The 23337-nt window shown below is 40.1% G+C and overlaps 1 protein-coding gene across 1 annotated transcript; it reads right to left on the bottom strand.

The window, feature by feature from the left end:
- Nucleotides 1-1244: 1244 nt before the first annotated feature.
- On the bottom strand, nucleotides 1245-8380 carry LOC117302524. The gene is made up of 2 exons (XM_033786496.1): nucleotides 6965-8380; nucleotides 1245-1526 (listed from the first exon to the last, which is right to left on the bottom strand). The coding sequence occupies exon 1, from the start codon at nucleotides 8305-8307 to the stop codon at nucleotides 7027-7029; it is 1281 nt and encodes a 426-aa protein (XP_033642387.1). The 5' UTR covers nucleotides 8308-8380; the 3' UTR covers nucleotides 1245-1526; nucleotides 6965-7026.
- Nucleotides 8381-23337: the final 14957 nt, after the last annotated feature.

Below are 23337 nucleotides of genomic sequence, written 5' to 3'. Positions count from 1 at the left end.
AAGCGGGTTTTTTTTTCACCCAAGACTTGTGAAGACAATAACCAATGGCAGCGTGGAAAGTGTTTTGTCTGACGTTGATATCGATGAATATTAATGGTCTGTTTTGGACAGAGAACAAACTGCACTCTACTTACACTTCTATACCGCCATGCTTATACAAAGCTACTAGGTGTGTATGTGTTATGGGGGAATTGATTTGGGGCGATGGAAACCTATTTGGGGGAAATACACCTGTGTCACCTCGAGACCTCAAATTCTAAATCTGAGATCTCGTGAATTCGTGAAAAATTAGTTCTTTCTCGAAAACTACGTCACTTCAGAGGGGAGCCATTAATCATAACGTTAATACTATCAACCTCTCCCCATTACTCGTTACCATGTGAGGTTGTGTGCTAATAATTATTTTAAGTAATTACCAATAGTGTCCGCTGCCTTTAAAGTTCAGTTAAGAGTCTGACACCCTGATTGTACACATGCGGTTTTTGTGACCGAAAATGACCTTTTCATTGTAAGTTGTCGCAAGTCTCTCAATACACAGCCCTGCTGCCCCCTTCCCCCCTCCACGTAAAGCACCATCATTATGTGAAGGGATTGTTCAATGCGAGGTTTTGATCGGGTGATTTACTCAGTGTTAGAATATTAACCATGTTTTCTCTTCATGTGAAACGTAATCATTCAAGACCTGTGTACAGGTGATATTACAAGACATATCACATGAAGAAATAAATATCACGAAACAGTATGTCAGAGCTCCTTCTCGCCTTTTAATGCCCTCTAAATATGTTTTAGTGTAAAAACTGAAAACTGAATTATAAATCATTTAATGTCTACACCAATAACTGTGAAATTAGGGGGTCACGGATATTTATACCCCACGCCCTCGAGAAAATATATAATTATGATATGTCTATTAAAGACAGTGGGCACTATTGGTAATTACTCAAAATAATTATCAGCATAAAACCTCACTTGGTAACGAGTAATGGGGAGAGGTTGATAGTATAAAACATTGTGAGAAACGGCTCCCTCTGAAGTGACGAAGTTTTTTGGAAAGAAGTTATTTCCCACGAATTTTATTTCAAGACCTCAAGTTTAGACGTTGAAGTCTCGAAATCAAGCATCTGAAAGCACATACTTCGTGTGACAAGGAGTTTTTTTTTCATAGTTATCTCGCAACTCCGAAGACCAATCGAGCTCAAATTTTGTCAGGTCTGTTATTTTATGCATATGTTGAGGTACACCAAGTGAGGAGACTGGTCGTTGACAATTACCAATAGTGTCCAGTGTCTTTAAACGTAAATGTAAAACATTGATTGGCCTACTGTTTGATTATTTTTTATGTTTCCATGTACATTACGATTACATAGCTTTTATATACATTTTAACACGCACAAGGGTTCATTGCTGGAACTATATTGATGTTTCAATTAATGATGTATGTCATATACCCTATGTCTATTCCGAGCACTATGTACAGAAATTTATTGACGAGTGTTCATGGTTATCCAAAGTGTTAATGTCCGGAGTTCAAGTCAGCATGACAGTTCTTTCGTCATCCTCCGAAGTATTTTCACACATTTTCCAGGAGTTAATTGTTAATATTCTTATATGGTTTCTCAGCTGAACTCTGTGGCTTGCTGACCGCTTCATAGTCGGTGTTGGTGCTGCCCTCTGGCCGAGCGTAGTCATACTCTTGGCTGTCTGTCTCTACTTCAACTGGTTGGTAGTAGGTATCTTGTGTGGTAGTTGTAGCCGTAGTCGGTTCCATATAGACTTTGTTCTTGTCCTCCGTTGGTTGCAGCTCCATGTAGGGATCAGCTTTGGCTACATTGGTTTCCTTCTCCTTGGTGATCTTAAGATGTCGATGTTTGGTGAGGAGGAAGATGTTGATGATGAGAGAGACAATGAAGAGGATGAGAATGATGATGAAGGCTGCCAGCAATGGGGTGTTCAGTGAGCAGTCTTTACACGGAGGTATCTCTGTTGACTGTCTACTGATGATGGTTTCCAAAAGGGTGTTGTTGATTCTGGGATTCGAGCTAGTGTTGTTTCACTGTGTAGAGTTTTTGGCTGAGTTGTGAATGATTGTGTCGTTGTTGTGATTGGACCAATTGTGCATGATCCTTCCATACCTGGGAATCTTGTCGATGTGATTTTACATTCATATGAAAAACCTTGATTAGTTGCATTTACACTCAGATTCAAAGACCCAATCCGTTCGTTACCAACTGTGATATAAGTCCATTCATATATGGTACTGTTCGTAAGAGTCTCAATCCGTACTGGTGGGTTTCCTATCTCAGTAGTGCAGCTCATGTTTACTGTCGCTCCTTCTTGTACAGAGAAAGGTCCATCAGGGATGCAGATGGGATACATGGTAGATGGGAAGTAAAAAACTATGTATAAACTTATGTTATGTGATAACAGAACACTGCTGTCCATCATTTCGCTTTCAGGGACAAAAATACGACAAGTGAATAATGTATCTATTTTACTGATGTTTTTGATGATAAGACTCTCATCAATTGAAGTAGACATTTGTCTCCGTGATGTAAGTTCATATCTCTGGTCTAGACTTGTCCCATTCCTTGCTATTATCACTCCTTCGTCCATGTAGATTCGAACCCATTCTATGACATGACTTGGTGCAATGACACTGGCAATACATTGTAGCTTCACTTCGTCACCTTCACCAATAGCAACCCCATTTTGAACTCGTTGTACTTGTACACTTTGTGAATCGACCCCAAAGAGTTGAGTTGTATCCAGAGAACACAGAGTGAAAACCACGAGGAGCGAACGATTGAACCAAGATGTTAAATCCATGTTGGAGAGTATTCTTAAAGTCAGGATGAAATCACATTGGTGTCAAAATTAGTGTACATAGACCTTACACACTGCTCAGTGGCCACATTGAATTATTGAAGGAAATACTTCAATTTATTGAGTCTATATATACCTGGATTTCAATACTATGTGTTAAATATACATCACGCTTCGTCGGTTTTGAACTTTCAGATTGAACTTTGACTATGGAGATTTTCCATAGACGTGCAGTACATTTATGAAACCCCATTCTATGTATAAATTTATATATATTTTTTTTAATGCATTTCCTGCCGATGATGGCGCCAGAACAATTTGATTGGTTAAGTGACGAATGAGGGGAAAAGATGTTCAGTTCTAAAATGTATCGAAGCGGTTTTTTTTTTCACCCAAGACTTGTGAAGACAATTACCAATGGCAGCGTGGAAAGTGTTTTGTCTGACGTAGATATCGATGAATATTAATGGTCTGTTTTGGACAGAGAACAAACTGCACTCTACTTATATACACTTCTATACCGCCATGCTTATACAAAGCTACTAGGTGTGTACGTGTTATGGGGGAATTGATTGGGGGCGATGGAAACCTATTTGGGGGAAATACACCTGTGTCACCTCGAGACCTCAAATTCTAAATCTGAGATCTCGTGAATTCGTGAAAAATTAGTTCTTTCTCGAAAACTACGTCACTTCAGAGGGGAGCCATTAATCATAACGTTAATACTATCAACCTCTCCCCATTACTCGTTACCATGTGAGGTTGTGTGCTAATAATTATTTTAAGTAATTACCAATAGTGTCCACTGCCTTTAAAGTTTAGTTAAGAGTCTGACACCCTGATTGTACACATGCGGTTTTTGTGACCGAAAATGACCTTTTCATTGTAAGTTGTCGCAAGTCTCTCAATACACAGCCCTGCTGCCCCCTTCCCCCTCAACGTAAAGCACAATCATTATGTGAAGGGATTGTTCAATGCGAGGTTTTGATCGGGTGATTTACTCAGTGTTAGAATATTAACCATGTTTTCTCTTCATGTGAAACGTAATCATTCAAGACCTGTGTACAGGTGATATTACAAGACATATCACATGAAGAAATGAATATCACGAAATAGTATGTCAGAGCTACACTCTCGCCTTTTAATGCCCTCTAATTATGTTTTAGTGTAAAAACTGAAAACTGAATTATGAATCATTTAATGTCTACACCAATAACTGTGAAATTAGGGGGTCACGGATATTTATACCCCACGCGCTCGAGAAAATATATAATTATGATATGTCTATTAAAGACAGTGGGCACTATTGGTAATTACTCAAAATAATTATCAGCATAAAACCTCACTTGGTAACGAGTAATGGGGCGAGGTTGACAGTATAAAACATTGTGAGAAACGGCTCCCTCTGAAGTGACGAAGTTTTTTAGAAAGAAGTTATTTCCCACGAATTTTATTTCAAGACCTCAAGTTTAGACATTGAGGTCTCGAAATCAAGCATCTGAAAGCACATACTTCGTGTGACAAGGGTGTTTTTTTTATAGTTATCTCGCAACTCCGACGACCAATCGAGCTCAAATTTTGTCAGGTCTGTTATTTTATGCATATTATGTTGAGGTATACCAAGTGAGGAGACTGGTCTTTGACAATTACCAATAGTGTCCAGTGTCTTTAAACGAATGTAAAACATTGATTGGCCTACTGTTTGATTATTTTTTATGTTTCCATGTACATTACGATTACATAGCTTTTATATACATTTTAACACGCACAAGGGTTCATTGCTGGAACTATATTGATGTTTCAATTAATGATGTATGTCATACAGGCCTTCATTTTAATAAATCCGAGGAGAGCTGTAAATTGCTCTCCTTAATTCAAGAAAATGAATTAAGGAGAGCGTTTTGCTCTCGCTAACAAAACCCAAGTTTAATGAACACGTACTCAAGAAAATGAACACAAAGTTCACCAGTTGTTTAACTTTTTCTTACTCAATTTAATGAGTTTACTTTAATCATGAAACAACTTTTTTGCAATCAAAATGAATGTTTCGATAAATTAAATAGACCCCACAATTATGTATATCCCCAGGCACCCCCCCCCCCCTAAAATAAAAAGTTTGGTTATCCGCTGTTAATGTTGCCACCCTTTGAGAAAAAAAAGAATAGGCCTAAGTACAAAATATGGCAGAGAATGAAATTGTCTTAACTTTATAGTAATTATCTTTTGTGAATTTGCCTAAAGATAACAGAAAAACTGTCAAAAAAAAAATTGTGTCCGCTATTTTTCAATTATTTTGTTATTTCTTGGGGCTTGTTTAATACTGTAGTTGTCTGTAGCTCTCTCCAGAGCAAAGAAACATTCTTGTCTGTGGCTGTGCACATCGGCACCGTAGTGTGTACATGTACGTCAGCGTAATCCGTATTGGTATTATGAAGCAGTGTGGGGAACCACCGACTGCTGCCGATCGTCGATCGCGCCACAAAACGACCGCGACTGATTAGCCTGCCTTGGTACGGCCAGCTTCACATACTGCACACAGGGCCGACCACGGGCCATACTTTTGTACACTTGTACTGGACATGCAGTACATAATTATTATACACAGTGCAAACTTATCCATATGCATGAGCTACAACACCATGTGTGCTTGTGATTGGTCTGGAATAATATCTGCATACAATGGGTAGTACAGGGATCTTCCATATGCATCAGTACGCGATTATGTGACTTGTGATTGGACCGGCGTTGCAAGCGCCAAGAATGAAGGACGCGCGCTGGCAGTAGTTGTTGCAACGGCGCTATTTAAAATGTACGAGGGGTTTGAGGGCTGGGCTCGAGAGCTGGGCGGGCGGGACTTGAATTGGAGCCAAAAATATCCTTTGGGTTGGGGGGGGGGGGCATACAATTACTTGCGGGTGCGTTCGATTAGATTTCCCGGGTCGACCCAGATCTGACCATCCACAGTGCGTATGATTAGCTTTGACGTCAAAGCTGTGTGGGCCCGAGTGAGACCCAAGTTCATGACGTAACGGCGAAAACTTTCTCAATGGCCACCATTTTGTGTGTAATTCAGCGGGACATTTTTTATGAAGTTTGACACACATTTTCGCCATTAAAACAGCGTTTTTGTGAGCAACAAGTATTTATTATTCGAATCAGTGTACCTTTTTATCACTGTGGGGTTGTAAAAGTGTTTAAAGTTGCAGGTATATCTTGAGAATAATTATTTGACGATGTTTTCATGAATCCACGAAAAGTATCGGACGAAATGCACAAAATGGGAGTAGTTCCGGTCGGCTGTCCCTTGGCGTTCTATCTAGCTCATGTCTTGGGCTTGTCCACGAATTCTTTTATCCTGCTTGATTTTGTCGATATATGTCCGACAAACCTTACACCAAATTTTGGTTACCATGACCCTGTCATTTATTGGTGCCGTCTCGTAACCATAACTTTCCAAATTCCACCTCAAGAATGTTGATAATTGAACACTTGACATCTTGATGTCATAATCCAGCATAAGCAAACAAAATTTTCACGTCGAGCAGCATGGGGCTCTTACTGTAGTTTACTGTGCATGATCCCAGTTCCTTTCAATTGTTTTTACTCCAAAATGCGTTTGTCCAGCCAGGTGGCCGGAGATCCCCCCCCCCCCCCCTTTACGGCATACTTTTATCATGACAAAATACTTAACCAATCATGAGCGTGTATTTGCGGTACCACTCTTTAGTGTAAGAGCCCGCCCACCAGTGTGGAATTCTATAGGCCCCACACAGATACGTCTGTGTGACCGGCTGCGGTAAACATCAAGCACGTGCGCGCAAAATCACAACCAGTGTGGAATCGCTCACATTCGTCTGTGTGACCGGCTGCGGTAATCATCAAGCACGCGCGCACGCAAACACAGTCAGAGCAGACTATAATAGGACTCGTTTGCCACTGCCAACTCGCAACATTCAAGTGGCAGCAGGCTTATAAACTCCGAGATTCAAGCGGCTTATTTTAATCAACAATTAGGGTATTGAAAAAACATGCTCTTGTTAAATTTGTAAGGAGCGCTTTTTTTTGCTCTCCTTGGAAAACATTAAGGAGCGCGGAGGAGCGCGAGCGCGATCGCGCTCCTTTAAAATTATGGTCTGGTCAGTTCAAGTCAGCTTGACAGTTCTTTCGTCATCCTCCGAAGTATTTTCGCACATTTTCCAGGAGTTAATTGTTAATATTCTTATATGGTTTCTCAGCTGAACTCTGTGGCTTGCTGACCGCTTCATAGTCAGTGTTGGTGCTGCCCTCTGGCCGAGCGTAGCCATCCTCTGGGCTGTCTGTCTCTACTTCAACTGGTTGGTAGTAGGTATCTTGTGTGGTAGTTGTAGCCGTAGTAGGTTCCATATAGACTTTATTCTTGTCCTCCGTTGGTTGCAGCTCCATGTAGGGATCAGCTTTGGCTACATTGGTTTCCTTCTCCTTGGTGATCTTAAGATGTCGATGTTTGATGAGGAAGAAGATATTGATGATGAGAGAGACAATGAAAAGGATGAGAAAGATGATGAAGGCTACGAGCAACGGGGTAGGAGATGTATTGATGGATTCTTCATTGGATTCGCATAATTCACAGCAATGGCAGTTAGGGATATCAGTTGAGGGTATGGGTGAGGTTTGATCGGTCATCATGGCAGTAGGGTTATCTGTTCTGGATCCCATCTCTGTATTAGCGTCTTCGATAGATTCAGTTGTCATATTGGTCACTGTGATTGGTCCGATGGTACAGGATCCACTTCGTCCTGGGAAATAGTCACTGATGATTATACATTGGAATTGATAGCCATTATAAGTCTCATCCAACGTGAGAATGATAAATCGTCTGGCTTCGTTGTTGATATCCGAAAACATCCACAGATAAATAGCAGTTGACGGAGTTGGCAACAATTCAACATTTACTGCCGGGTTCCCTTTTTCAGAAGTGCAGCTCAAATGTTGTAGCGTTCCTTCTTGTACAGTGAAAGGACCATTAGGGAAGCAGATAGGGTACATTGGTGATGGGAAGTAATGAACATTTAAATTAATGTTACTTGATAACAGAGGATTGTTGCTCATCATTTCGCTTCCAGTGTCATCAATACGACAGGTGAATGATGTATCTGTTTTACTGATGTTTTTGATGACAAGATTTTCATCAATTGATATCCCAGACGTAGACGCTGGTGGTCTGGATGTTTGAAGTTCATATCTCTGGTCTAGACTTGTCCCATTCCTTGCTATTATCACTCCTACGTCCATGTAGACTCTAACCCATTCTATGACATGAGTTGCTGCAAGTCTATCGACATAACATTGTAGCTTCACTTCGACACCTTCAACGATAACACCCCCTGGTGAAAGTCTCATTAAGTTTATACTTTGTGAATCGACCCCAAAGAGTTTAGTTGTATCCAGAGAACACAAAATGAAAACCACGAGGAGCGAACGATTGAACCAAGATGTAAAATCCATATTGGAGAGTATTCTAAAAGTCAGGGTAAAATCACATTGGTTGTCAGTTACTGTAGGCCATACGCACTGCTCATCAGTGCTCACATTGAGTTATGGGTGAAAATACTTCAATTCATTGTAAGCTATACCATGGATTCCAATACTGCGTGTTAAATATACATCACGCTTCATCAGTTTTGAACTTCAGATTGAACTTGGACTCTTTGGAGATTTTCTATAAGACAGCATGCAGTGTATGAAACCCCTGCTAATGTATAAAATTACATTTAAAAAAACTGCGTTTCCTGCCGATGATGGCGCCAGAACAATTTGATTGGCTGAGAAACGAATGAGGGGAAAGGATGTTCAGATTCGATTTCTAAAATGTATCGAAGCGTTTTCAAATATCAAACTGCAGTCAACCTTACACTTCTTCCCCATTCTTATACACAGAGTACTGAGTTCGGGTGTGTATGTGTTACGGGAATTGTTTGGGACAAAGGAAACATATTTGGAGGAAATACCACTTTGCCCCCCCCCCCCCCGACCTGGATCAAACAAACAAGGTCAATAGACTTGCCAATCCCTCGGAGTCAGCCTCCAAAACAGTCGATATTGCGCCCTCTACGGCTATTATTAAAACAGCGACGCCACTTAAAGACTGCACTGAGAGAGTTGTGACATGTAGTAAGTTTTCTTTAGGCATGTTTTGCTGGATGCCATTTTCAGTTCAAGTGCACCACAGCTTAAAGCGCAGTATAATAGTCTGGCATCCTCATTGTACACATGCGTTTTGTTGTGACCGAAAATGGCCTTCTCATTCTAAGTTGTCGCAACTCTCTGTACACATCCCTGCTGCACCCCCCCCCCCCCCCAAAAAAAAAAAAAAAAATATGTAAAGCACTACCATTTGTGAAGGGATTGTTTATTAATAAGAGGTTTTGATCAAATGATTTACTCATTGATTTAAAATGAGCACTGCTAGAATTTTCAATAAGTCTTTCTCTTCATGTGAAACATAATTGTTCAAGACATTAATGGGTAGAAATACAGGCCATTACATATAGAAATTAATGTCACGAAACATGTCATGGCTAGACTCTTGCACTTTAATGCACTGTTATGAACGTCTGGTATAAAATCACTGGAAACTGAGTATGTATCAATTATTTTCGACACCATTAACTGCAAAAGGGGGTATTTCAGAGATATCATACCCTCGAGAAAAAAATATGATTATGATGTACTAAAACGTAAATGTTATATATTGATTATACTTTGTTCTTGATTACTTGTTATGTATTCTATGTACATCACGATTACAAAAGCTTTTATATACATTTTAATATACACACAAGGGTTCATTGCTGGAACTATATTGATGCCTCAGTTAATATACACATAATGAATGTTTATGAGTGCAATGGTGCGAATATGTTCATGAGTTGAAAGATGGAATGTTCTATTCATCAAGGCGGAGCCGAGTTGAATGGAACATTCCAGCTTTCAACGAATGAACATATTCGCACCATTGCACGAATGAAAAACATTCATTATTTGTTTTATATAACATCCAAGTAGAACTTTGTCATTTTGATTGAAAGAAACAACTTTCAAAACAAACAATTTCAACTGTAGAAGCCGAATGCTAGTAATTTTACTATGCCTTCTTGCAGTAACACCTGATGCGTTACCAAAGACACGCGCACGCAGTGATGTTTTTACTCAGCTTTTTCGTTCCATCCGAAAAGTACCATTGCACGCTGGCAGCGTGCCAGCGTGCAATGGTACTTTTCGGATGGAACGAAAAAGCACGGCGAGTGACTCAGCGTGCAATGGTACTTTTATTTGCTGTCACGTGACGGACAATCCTCCAATCAAATGGCAAGGATCTGCTTGGGTGTTATATAAAGATGTATACCCTATGTCTATTCCGAGCAATATGTACAGCAAATTATTGACGTGTGTTCATGGTTATCCAAAGTGTTTAGTGTCCGGTGTTCAAGTCAGCTTGACAGTTCTTTCATTATCTGCGAAAGTACTTTTACACATTTTCCCGAAATTAATTGTTAAGATTCTGATACGGTTTCTCAGTTGAACTCTGTGGCTTGCTGACGGCTTCATAGTCGGTGTTGGTGCTTCCCTCTGGTCGAGCGTAGTCGTCCTCTGGGCTGTCTGTCTCTACTTCAACTGGTTGGTAGTATGTATCTTGTATGGTAGTTGTAGCCGTAGTAGGTTCCATATAGACTTTGTTATTGTCCTCCGTTGGTTGCAGCTCCATGTAGGGATCAGCTTTGGCTACATTGGTTTCCTTCGCCTTGGTGATCTTAAGATGTCGATGTTTGATGAGGAGGAAGATGTTGATGATGAGAGAGACAATGAAGAGGATGAGACTGGTGAGGAAGGCTGCCAGCAATGGGGTGTTCAGGGAGCAGTCTTTACACGGAGGTATCTCTGTTGACTGTCTACTGATGATGGTTTCCAAGGGTGTTGTTGATTCTGGGATTTGAACTACTGTTGTTTCACTGTGTAGAATTGTTGGCTGAGTTGTGATTGATTGTGTCGTTGTTGTCGATGTGATTTTACATTCATATGAAAAACCTTGATTAGTTGCATTTACACTCAGATTCAAAGACCCAATCTGTTCGTTACCAACTGTGTTATAAGTCCATTCATATATGGTACTGTTCGTAAGAATCTCAATCCGTACTGATGGGTTTCCTATCTCAGTAGTGCAGCTCATGTTTACTGTCGCTCCTTCTTGTACAGAGAAAGGTCCATCAGGGATGCAGATGGGATACATGGTAGATGGGAAGTAAAAAGCTATGTGCAAACTTATGTTATGTGATAACAACAGAACACTGCTGTCCATCATTTCGCTTTCAGGGACAAAAATACGACAAGTGAATAATGTATCTATTTTACTGATGTTTTTGATGATAAGACTCTCATCAATTGATGTAGACATTTGTCTCCGTGATGTAAGTTCATATCTCTGGTCTAGACTTGTCCCATTCCTTGCTATTATCACTCCTTCGTCCATGTAGATTCGAACCCATTCTATGAAATGACTTGGTGCAAGTTCACTGGCATTACATTGTAGCTTCACTTCGTCACCTTCACCAATAGCAACCCCATCTGGAACTCGTTGTACTTGTACACGTTGTGAATCGACTCCAAAGAGTTTAGTTGTATCCAGAGAACACAAAATGAAAACCACGATGAGCGAACGATTGAACCAAGATGTTAAATCCATGTTGGAGAGTATTCTAAAAGTCAGGATGAAATCACATTGGTGTCAAAATTAGGGTACATAGACCTTACACACTGCTCAGTGCTCACATTGAATTATTGAAGGAAATACTTCAATTTATTGAGTCTATATATACCTGGATTTCAATACTATGTGTTAAATATACATCACGCTTCGTCGGTTTTGAACTTTCAGATTGAACTTTGACTCTGGAGATTTTCCATAGACGTGCAGTACATTGTATATATGAAACCCCATTCTATGTATAAATTTATATATATATTTTTTAATGCGTTTCCTGCCGGTGATGGCGCCAGAACAATTTGATTGGCTGAGTGACGAATGAGGGGAAAAGATGTTCAGATTCGATTTCTAAAATGTATCGAAGCGGGTTTTTTTTCACCCAAGACTTGTGAAGACAATGACCAATGGCAGCGTGGAAAGTGTTTTGTCTGACGTTGATATCGATGAATATGGTCTGTTTTGGACAGAGAACAAACTGCACTCTACTTACACTTCTATACCGCCATGCTTATACAAAGCTACTAGGTGTGTATGTGTTATGGGGGAATTGATTGGGGGCGATGGAAACCTAGTTGGGGGAAATACACCTGTGTCACCCCGAGACCTCAAATTCTAAATATGAGATCTCGTGAATTCGTGAAAAATTAGTTCTTTCTCGAAAACTACGTCACTTCAGAGGGGAGCCATTAATCATAATGTTTAATACTATCAACCTCTCCCCATTACTCGTTACCATGTGAGGTTGTGTGCTAATAATTATTTTAAGTAATTACCAAAAGTGTCCACTGCCTTTAAAGTTCAGTTAAGAGTCTGACACCCTGATTGTACACATGCGGTTTTTGTGACCGAAAATGACCTTTTCATTGTAAGTTGTCGCAAGTCTCTCAATACACAGCCCTGCTGCTCCCTTCCCCCCTCCACGTAAAGCACCATCATTATGTGAAGGGATTGTTCAATGCGAGGTTTTGATCGGGTGATTTACTCAGTGTTAGAATATTAACCATGTTTTCTCTTCATGTGAAACGTAATCATTCAAGACCTGTGTATACAGGTGATATTACAAGACATATCACATGAAGAAATGAATATCACGAAACAGTATGTCAGAGCTACACTCTCGCCTTTTAATGCCCTCTAATTATGTTTTAGTGTAAAAACTGAAAACTGAATTATAAATCATTTAATGTCTACACCAATAACTGTGAAATTAGGGGGTCACGGATATTTATACCCCACGCCCTCGAGAAAATATATAATTATGATATGTCTATTAAAGACAGTGGGCACTATTGGTAATTACTCAAAATAATTATCAGCATAAAACCTCACTTGGTAACGAGTAATGGGGCGAGGTTGACAGTATAAAACATTGTGAGAAACGGCTCCCTCTGAAGTGACGAAGTTTTTTAGAAAGAAGTTATTTCCCACGAATTTTATTTCAAGACCTCAAGTTTAGACATTGAGGTCTCGAAATCAACCATCTGAAAGCACATACTTCGTGTGACAAGGGTGTTTTTTTTCATAGTTATCTCGCAACTCCGACGACCAATCGAGCTCAAATTTTGTCAGGTCTGTTATTTTATGCATATGTTGAGGTACACCAAGTGAGGAGACTGGTCTTTGACAATTACCAATAGTGTCCAGTGTCTTTAAACGTAAATGTAAAACATTGATTGGCCTACTGTTTGATTATTTTTTATGTTTCCATGTACATTACGATTACATAGCTTTTATATACATTTTAACACGCACAAGGGTTCATTGCTGGGACTATATTGATGTTTCAATTAATGATGTATGTCATATACCCTATGTCTATTCCGAGCACTATGTACAGAAATTTATTGACGAGTGTTCATGGTTATCCAAAGTGTTAATGTCCGTAGTTCAAGTCAGCATGACAGTTCTTTCGTCATCCTCCGAAGTATTTTCACACATTTTCCAGGAGTTAATTGTTAATATTCTTATATGGTTTCTCAGCTGAACTCTGTGGCTTGCTGACCGCTTCATAGTCGGTGTTGGTGCTGCTCTCTGGCCGAGCGTAGTCATACTCATGGCTGTCTGTCTCTACTTCAACTGGTTGGTAGTAGGTATCTTGTGTGGCAGTTGTAGCCGTAGTAGGTTCCATATAGACTTTGTTCTTGTCCTCCGTTGGTTGCAGCTCCATGTAGGGATCAGCTTTGGCTACATTGGTTTCTTTCTCCTTGGTGATCTTAAGATGTCGATGTTTGATGAGGAGGAAGATGTTGATGATGAGAGAGACAATGAAGAGGATGAGACTGGTGAGGAAGGCTGCCAGCAATGGGGTGTTCAGGGAGCAGTCTTTACACGGAGGTATCTCTGTTGACTGTCTACTGATGATGGTTTCCAAGGGTGTTGTTGATTCTGGGATTTGAACTACTGTTGTTTCACTGTGTAGAATTGTTGGCTGAGTTGTGATTGATTGTGTCGTTGTTGTTATTGGACCTATTGTGCATGATCTGTCCATACCTGGGAATCTTGTCGATATGATTTTACATTCGTATGAAAAACCTTGATTAGTTGCATTCACACTCAGATTTAAAGACACAATCTGTTCGTTACCAACTGTGATATAAGTCCATTCATATATGGTACTGTTCGTAAGTATCTGTAATTACCGATGGGTTTCCTATCTCAGACGTGCAGCTCATATTTACTGTCGCTCCTTCTTGAACAGTGAAAGGACCATTAGGGATGCAGATGGGGTACATGGCAGATGGGAAGTAAAGCACTGAAAGATAAATGCTTTGTGTTAATACATAGTTCATGCTTTCAGAATCCCTCAATACACAGCTGTAAGTTGACGCATCCTCCTTCTGTACATCACTGATAATAAGAATCTCAGTCCTAGATTGTGATGAAGATGGAGTTACATTCAGAGTGAATCTCGGGTCTACACTGGTCCCATTAGTAGCGAAAAGCAGATGTGATAACATGACCACCCTAATCCAGTCAATGAAGTACCCGGATTGCAAGCCAGTGGCATTACATCTTAGTTGAACTGTATCACCCTCCACTACAGCACCCATTGGTGAAGCTTTAGTGATTGTCAGAGTTTGTGCACCAGCCGTAATGACTGTATATGAAGCCATACAGCACCAAACACACAACAGGAGCAGACGCATCAAACAAGCCATGCTTGATTATTAATTACTGAAGAACTACACCGAATGAGATCAAATTGACGAACTCGGACTGCACTGCAGTCGAGTTCAAACTGCACTATAAAGTGAACACTCAGTGTTAAACACCTTTCTTTCCGTGTTCGCTATTGACATCCACGCTTCAATGAGTTGTTTTCGCATGTAAATCATTATGATAACCTTACACTTGGGTGGAAAATAATGTCCTGATGTGAACTTGTCCATACATAAATCGATGCTATGGGCAATAGCTGACTTCAAACCATGTCAGTGAAACTACATGAACTATATTGAAATGGTCGTTGTCGTTGTCGTTAAATTTGCGATTAATTTATTTTTTTCATGACTGAATTTTAGTTTTCGTTTCTACCTCCTATGACAATAATGCCTCATCTAAGTTGAAATAAAGGAGGGATACGAATTATAGTTTCTTTTTGTTTCAGATGCCAGCTCCGAGATTTGGCCTATTTTACCTCAAAGTTGTGATTAACATTTTAAATAGCTATTCTTGTAGATTTGAGAAAGTTTTAAACTTTCATTTGAGGTATCGCACAAAAACTCCGCCATTGCTAAGTGTTAAGGATTGAAAATAATTTTTTTTTTTTTTCAAAATCCTGAAACTATCTCACGTCCATTAGCCATATATACACACAATTTTACATTTAACAAGTATTTTTTTGCACGAAAAGTGTCGCTAATAAGCGATGTTTTTGTTGTGTTTTTCGCATTGAAACAGCATCCTTACTAAGAGCAAAATCCTTTAAAGAAATCTGGCCGTGCAGCTTTAAACATTTCGCTTTAGTCCAATCCAAATTCACGTATTATTCGTTGAAACTACATTTTGTTTATACACATTCCTGTTCACATTGAAATCTTATCAGAACGTGTTGTGAACTGCAGCTCAAGTACCCTGAATGTACACATGCGTGTCTTGTGACCGATTATGGCCTATACTCATTGTCAGTTGTCGCAACTCTCTGAATACACATCTCTGCATATCTGGTGTACCCCCCCCCCCCCCCCCCGTAAAGGGCCACCACTATTTGAAGGGGTTGTTCGATGCGAGGTTTTGATCGAGTGATTTACTCATTACACTTGAATATCACAGTGTTAGAATTGTAAACAGATTTTTTGTATTTGAAACATAATTTTTTAAGACCTATACTCGGGTAGAATTACAGGCCATATTAATGTCACAACATAGTATGTCAGAGCTATACTTTTGCAATTTAATGCCTTCTAATTATTGTTTGCTATAACATCATTGAAAACTGAATTATGAATCATTAATCAGTGTCTTAGCCAGGAATTTGGAAAGTGGGAGTGCAAACGGAAAAAGTGGGAGTGCAACCTAAAATCACTTCAAAAAAATAGAATCATCGTGTGCCAAGCACACAACACGAGCGCGCAGCGCCAAGTCTGTCTCACCCCCCCCCCCCCCCCCTCTTAAGGGCCCTGGAAGCTCTGGTGGTTTCTGATGCATCAAATTTTTGCCCGTGTTTTCAGCCCAACTAGCCGTGCTAACACGGCGTGCACGGCTCGCTAGCTAACACGTTGTCACTAATACACCATGGAAATACACCATAATTATGAATACAACATATGAATACACTAATGTCTACACACTTTACTGTGAAATAAGAGGAAGGTATATTCAGAGATATTAATAACCCACACCCTCGTGGACAAAACCAATATGATTAAGATGTATCTATAAAACGTAAACGTAAACCATTGATTGTACTCTGTACTTGATTACCTTTTATGCTTTCCAGGTACATAAAATTATAGGAGCTGTTGTTAACATTTTTATATACAAACAAGGGTCCATTAATCACGTTTTTAACCATTTTCTTCTTGAAGCCCTTTATCTTGAGTGGCTTTAGCCTTGTTTGGGGCGAACTTGCATAAAAAAGTACATAAAAATTGCTGAAACTAGATTGATGCTGGTATTACTGATGTATGTCCAATAAATAAACTGTCGATTCAAAGGAATTCGTACAGGAAGGTTATTGACGAGTGTAATTCCAAAGTGTTAAAGTCACCTGGAAATATAATTTTTTTTTTTCAAACATTAGAGTATATGCTTACGAACAATAAAACAAACATTTTAGTAATTGTTTGTCACGATTTATATTTTTTTTAAATATTTAAAGTTGTTTGGGGGGCTGACTCCGCCTACCCCTTTTGTGACGTCAATCGAGGCAGACTTTGCCTGCAATGCGTATAGTAAACGCGTGCAAAGTACATGTACGTCCAAGTCGTGAGTTGGTACATTTCAAAAAGTGTTTTTCTGCATTCAGCAGCAATGCACCTGGTCGGCATTGCCGGAAAAAAAAACCTCACGACTTGGTCCGTACATGTACTTTGCAATTGTGTTAACAATACGCATTACAGGCAAAGTCTGCCTCGATTGACGTCACGAACAGCGCCCTTTCGGGTCCGGGTCTACTCTTAAATTTGTAAATAACATAAGAACTGATTTTTTAAAACCTTAGTTAACTGTTTATTCACATTCCACTCATCAAAACACATATATTAGTGACAAAAGCTTTATTTTGAAAAAATACCACTTCCAGGTGACTTTAATGTCCAGAGTTCAACTCAGCATGGAACTTCTTTCGTCATCCTCCAAAGTATTTTCACACGCTTTCCCCAAATTATTTTTTCATATTCTGATATGGTTTCTCAGCTGAACTATGTGGCTTGCTGACTGCTTCATAGTCGGTGTTGTTGCTGCCCTCTGGCCGAGCGTAGTCATACTCATGGCTGTCTTTGCCTGGTTGGTAGTAGGTGTGTTGAGTGCCAGTTGCTTTTAAGTTTGGTGTTGGTTGGGGATGCTTTCTTTGCTTCTTGGGATCGTCTGGTCGAGCGTAGTCATACTCTGGGCTGTCTGTCTCTACTTCAACTGGTTGGTAGTAGGTATCTTGTGTGGTAGTTGTAGCCGTATTAGGTTCCATATAGACTTTGTTCTTGTCCTCCGTTGATGGCAGCTCCATGTAGGGATCAGCTTTGGCTACATTGGTTTCCTTCTCCTTGGTGATCTTAAGATGTCGATGTTTGATGAGGAAGAAGATGTTGAGGATGAGAGAGACAATGAAGAGGATGAGAATGATGATGAAGGCTGCCAGCAATGGGGTGTTCAGTGAGGAGTCTTTACGTGATGGTATCTCTGTTGACTGTCCACACATGATGGATTCCAAGGGTGTTGTCGATTCTGGGATTTGAACTCCTGTTGTTTCACTGTGTAAAGTTGTTGGCTGAGTTGTGAATGATTGTGTCGTTGTTGTGATTGGACCAACTGTGCATGATCGTTCCATACCTGGGAATCTTGTCGATATGATTTTACATTCGTATGAAAAACCTTGATTATTTGCGTTTACACTCAGATTTAAAGACCCAATCTGTTCGTTACCAACTGTGATAAAAGTCCATTCATATATGGTACTGTTCGTAAGTATCTGTATCTGTACCGTTGGGTTTCCTATCTCAGTAGTGCAACTCATGTTTACTGTCGCTCCTTCGTGTACAGTGAAAGGACCATTAGGGATGCAGATGGGGTACATGGCAGATGGGAAGTAAACCACTGGAAGATAAATGCTTTGTATCATCAAATAGTTCATGTTTTCAGAATCCCTCAACTTACAGCTGTAAGCTGTTGCATCCCCCTTCAGCACATCACTGATAGTAAGAATCTCAGTCCTAGATTGTGATGTAGATGAAGTTATATTCAGAGTAAATCTCGGGTCTACTCTGATTCCATTAATAGCGATTGTGACGGGTAATACCGGGACCAGTCTCGTCCACTCAATGTAATGAGTGGATTGCAGGTTATATGCATCACATCTTAGTACTACTGTGTCACCCTCCACTACATCATCCATTGGTGAAGCTTTAGTGAGTGTCAGAGTTTGTGCATCAGCCGACATGACTGATGTATCCATAGAGCACCAAACACACAGCAGGAGCAGACGCAACAACCAACTCCTTGAAGCCATGGTTGATTGTTAATTTACTGAAGATCAAATACATCGAATGAGTAACGGAAACCATATGAAATTGACGAATTCGGGCTGCATTGAAGTTGAGTGATCCAAACCTCACTGTTTGATTCAACAGTGAATACACAGTGGTTTACTATATCACTCATTTCGTGTTCACTGTTGACATCTTCGCTTCAATGATTTATTTGCATGTCTAAACAAGTTATTTTAACCTCTATACACTACGCGGGTATAGGTTTTGAACTTGTCAATACATGAATCGGTGCTAGATACATAACCTAATTTGAAGCCTTTGTGATGATCTTTTGAATTACAGATGTGTAGATTTATTGAGTCTTCCTCAATCCCCTTCCTCCCCGACGGACCCCCCCCCCCCCCCCCCCACTGTTCCCCTGGGTGTCCTGTACCTATTGTTCCCTTTGGGTGCCCCGCCGCCACTGTTCCGTTGGTTCTCCGCCCCAACTGTTTCCCTGGGTCCCCCGCCCCAATTGTCCCCAATTGTTGCCCTGCACCTAACCATGGCGGTAGAAATAGACCTAACTGTCCTTTCTTGGTGGCCGTCTCAAAATGTTCCCTCTTGGTTTCCCGCCCCTAAATGTGACCTCTAGGTGCCCCCCCCCCCACACTGTCCCCTTTTGGTTCCCCACCCCCAACTGTTTCCTCTTGGTACCCCGACCCAACTGTTCCCATGGGCGTTTCGCCCCAACCCTTTGAGTAAACCCCAAAACGGATTGGTTGAACAACTTTCAATGTTTTGGGTTGGACACATTATCAACCAACCACATTGGTTGAATTTGGCCATATTGGTTATTCCAACCAATCTGATTTTAGGGTGTACCCAACGTCCAACTGTTCCCTTATGGGTGCCCCGCCCCAACTCTTCCATCTGGTTGCCCCACCCCAACTCTTCCCCCCGGGTGTCCCACCCCAACTGTTCCCTCTTGTTGCCATGCCCCATCTGTTCCCAGATTGGAGAGAGTATTTTAAAAGTCAGGGTGAAATCCATAGAGCTGAAAATCACATTGGTTGTAAATTACTGTACGCACTGCTCACATTAAAGGAAATACTTCAATATTCATACATGGGTACCTGGATATTAATAGTTTGTGTATCACGCTTCATCAGTTTTAAGCCCAAAGGTTGCTTGGCTATTACCCTCTATGAAACTTGGGCCCTTTGTTAGAACCACCCACAACAACTCATAAGCCCTTTTCACACTACAGAGCCAATTCCCGGGAAATAAACTCCCGGAAAATCCCGGGAGTTTCCATCCCAGCAACCGTTCTCACTATCCAAATTTTGGTAACTCCCGGGAGTCCCTGGAATATGCACGATCGTCTCACGGAAAAACGTTTTACCCCGGGGTTAACTCCCTTAACCCTATACCCCTTTAGCAGGGTTAATTATTTTCGGGGAATGTTATTTCTTGGGAAACTCCCGGGATTTTTTTGTAGTGTGAAAAAAAGTTTTAGAGTTTGGTAGGCAGGAGGGAAGCTATGAGTCGAAGACCACAACTTATCTGCATGGTATGTCTGCTGTCGCTTATCGTCCATTCGGAAAATGGGATAGGATAATAAATGTTGGTGCTCTCCCATCCAGTGACGTTGTGTCTGTTGACTTGTCGTGAATTGAATGTATTGTATTAATACGATTCAAATTTTGTAACTGTGCTGTACTATTTCCACCGTTGTTATTTTAAACATGGTGTTTATGGGAAATAGTTTAACCAAGAAATGTGACCCTTTAAGACCAAGTTGGTCTGTATGTGAACGAAAATGTTTTCGAGATTTAGGATATTTTTGCAGATCCTTGGGTAGCAATAACTAGTTTTCGGAAGTCATGTAAGCTTCCTCGTCAGTTGCATGTAATGTTGATTCAATGAATCGGGTAATCTCCTGGTTACATCTTGAAAAAGATGTGGGGAGCAACCAATACGGTGGGGTTTATGACATAGCCGTGGGTATGTTTGTATTTTTGCACGACAACTTATCTGCATGGTTTGTCTGCTGTCGCTTATTGTCCATTCGGAAAATGTTGCTGCGGTCTTCAAACTTTCAAATTATAATCATCGTATAACTTTTGTAAATTCTTTAAACCTTAAGTGATAATGCACCATTTCAAATTTGAAATGAAATTTTACCAAACACATAATGATTTCATCAATGATTTATTTATCACTTCAAACAACAGAATATAATATTTGAATATACAGTAGAAACAAAATCTTTCATTCTAACAGTTAAAATCAAACCAAAGCAATTTCATGCAGGAATGTAGAATACCAGTATAAATTGATCATTATAAATTGTACAAAAAATACAAAAATAAACATTTTTCTTTCGTACAAAAGGTAGCCAGTTCGGATACGGCCTAAATTTGTCATATAATTTGCAGCCTTTACATCTCAATAGAGTGCGCTTATTATTGGAAATACATTGCTTCTCGTAATAACAAAATTATAATTGCACTTGAGACTGCAGCTTGCCTTAAGTAAGTCGGTAAAGAAAATGTACCTCTAAATACAAACCTCTATTCTGTCCCCTTTCATTATTATTATCTATATCATCTAAAACAACACATGTAAAAACGGCAAACCGAAGAACTATACTAAACAAAACAGAAAGCGGGCAAGAAACACATATAGGCTTTGCCCATAGATAGAAGAATAGATATAGGCCTACGCACATATGACAGGATGGCAACTATAGACAAGCATTATAGAGAACAGCAGAGTTGTGGAGTTGTTGGGGACGCTACAATCCCGGCCAAAAGAATAGGTATAGGCCTACGCAGATATGACAGGATGACAACTATATAGACAAGCATTATAGAGAACAACAGAGTTGTGGAGTTGTTGGGGACGCTACAATCCCGGCCAAAATGCGTAGGCCACCTATTCCTAACTTTACAATAACCATTCCCTGTCCACTTCCCCTGACAACAAACATTCTCCCCCCCCCCCGTCCCCCACTCAAAGTTGACTGGAATGCAGAAGAGCAGAAGACCGTGCAACAATGAGAACCAACATTGACAGGGGGGCCCAACGAGATATGGCCGGGATTGAAGACACATACATTGATACTAACATAAAGAATTAAACAGGTTTTGATTAGGCCTACATCAGCTAATTTTTCAAATCCAGGTGGAAAGAAAAAAACAACAGACGATCATGCAATCTGTGATCTTTTCCTTCACTGTCCGTCTGCTGTGGTTGTGAAAACATAGGGGTAGATGATTCATCCATATCATACTCGGGTGGTCGGCAAAAACCTTTGTGTTAAAATGTACACCATAGGTGTTGTCACATAATAACACAGTCACCAGAACGAACCACAGTTTACATTGTAGGTGTTGAAATAACACTTATTTTGTGCCAACATAATTACATTTGGTGTTAATTCTGATTCTCTCTTGGGTATCTTTAGGTGACAAAACCCGTGATGTAATGTTTAACATCTTTGCATTGCATGCATCTATTCCCGGTGTCCGATTAACATCAAACTGTAGTTTCTTTATCAAGGTGTTCGTCGCCAGCACCTACAATAGTGACACACAAAAAGAGAGCTTTGGGAACGGACACGGTAAAATGAGTTACACTGAACATCTTGATATTCGGATTTTGATGGATGACGGAACGAATGCCGGCATAATACAAACCCGGCACCGGCCTTTTTTTACTAACACACTCGGCACCGAGCAACATCACTCGAAGTGGTTAACTAAATGAAATAAACTGAACTTTTACATCAAATTAAATAGCGAGGCCTATCGCGCAGTGTTAAATCAAACATTTTCAACTGGTTGCCGAGTTTGTATTTGTGCATGTGCCGAGTTTGTGGGTGCCGATTTTGTGGGTGCCGAGTTTTCAAGGTGCCGAGTTTGCAATGTGCCGAGTTTGCAGGTGCCGAGTTTGCAAGGTGCCGAAGTGACCGGCGTTATGATTGGTTGATAGCACTTGATGGGTTGGTTTGATAGATCTTTGTGTCTTTTACCCCTGGAGTTTGTACTAAGTGGTAAGGTTTGTGTTGGCCTCTTTGGTAAGATGTGCAATTTTACTTACCATTTATCAAGGACAACTGTTGTCCAGTTCTAACAGCGGCTGTAATAATCAAAATACAAATTTTAATTCAAGCAATATTGTATATAAAAAAATGTTTTATGTCTACAATACACGTATAAAGTCTTGTCTCCATCCAGCAAGCTTGCTCAAAGGAGACCCCCACTTAATCCATAAAGCCTGTTCTCCTTGAGAGTTATATTTTGTCATTTTAAATTATTGAGTGGAAATAAATTGAACTGTGAACTATGTATAAATTCAGTGTTAGGTTTAAATTATTCATGGTGAATGATGAACTAATAATAATGACATTCGAACTCAAAATTTAAAGGTTTGCATACAATGGTGAGATTTTAATCAAAGAGGAGGTTGAAACTCAACTTAAGATGTGACCCAATGATGAGATTTGACTCATCGATGAGTTTTGAACTGATGGTTGAGTTGTTTTGACTCACCTCGATCTCCTCCAGCTCTACTTTCTCCTGCTGCAGAAGGCACAAATAAAATAAAACACTTTCATATTATCATCTTTTTTTACCATCTTGTCTG

This window comes from Asterias rubens, chromosome 18 (assembly GCF_902459465.1).
Source record: "Asterias rubens chromosome 18, eAstRub1.3, whole genome shotgun sequence".
NCBI classification, from domain to species: Eukaryota; Metazoa; Echinodermata; class Asteroidea; order Forcipulatida; family Asteriidae; genus Asterias; species Asterias rubens.
The sequence above is the reverse complement of the archived record's forward strand: the minus strand, read 5'-3'. Positions and strand labels throughout refer to the sequence as shown.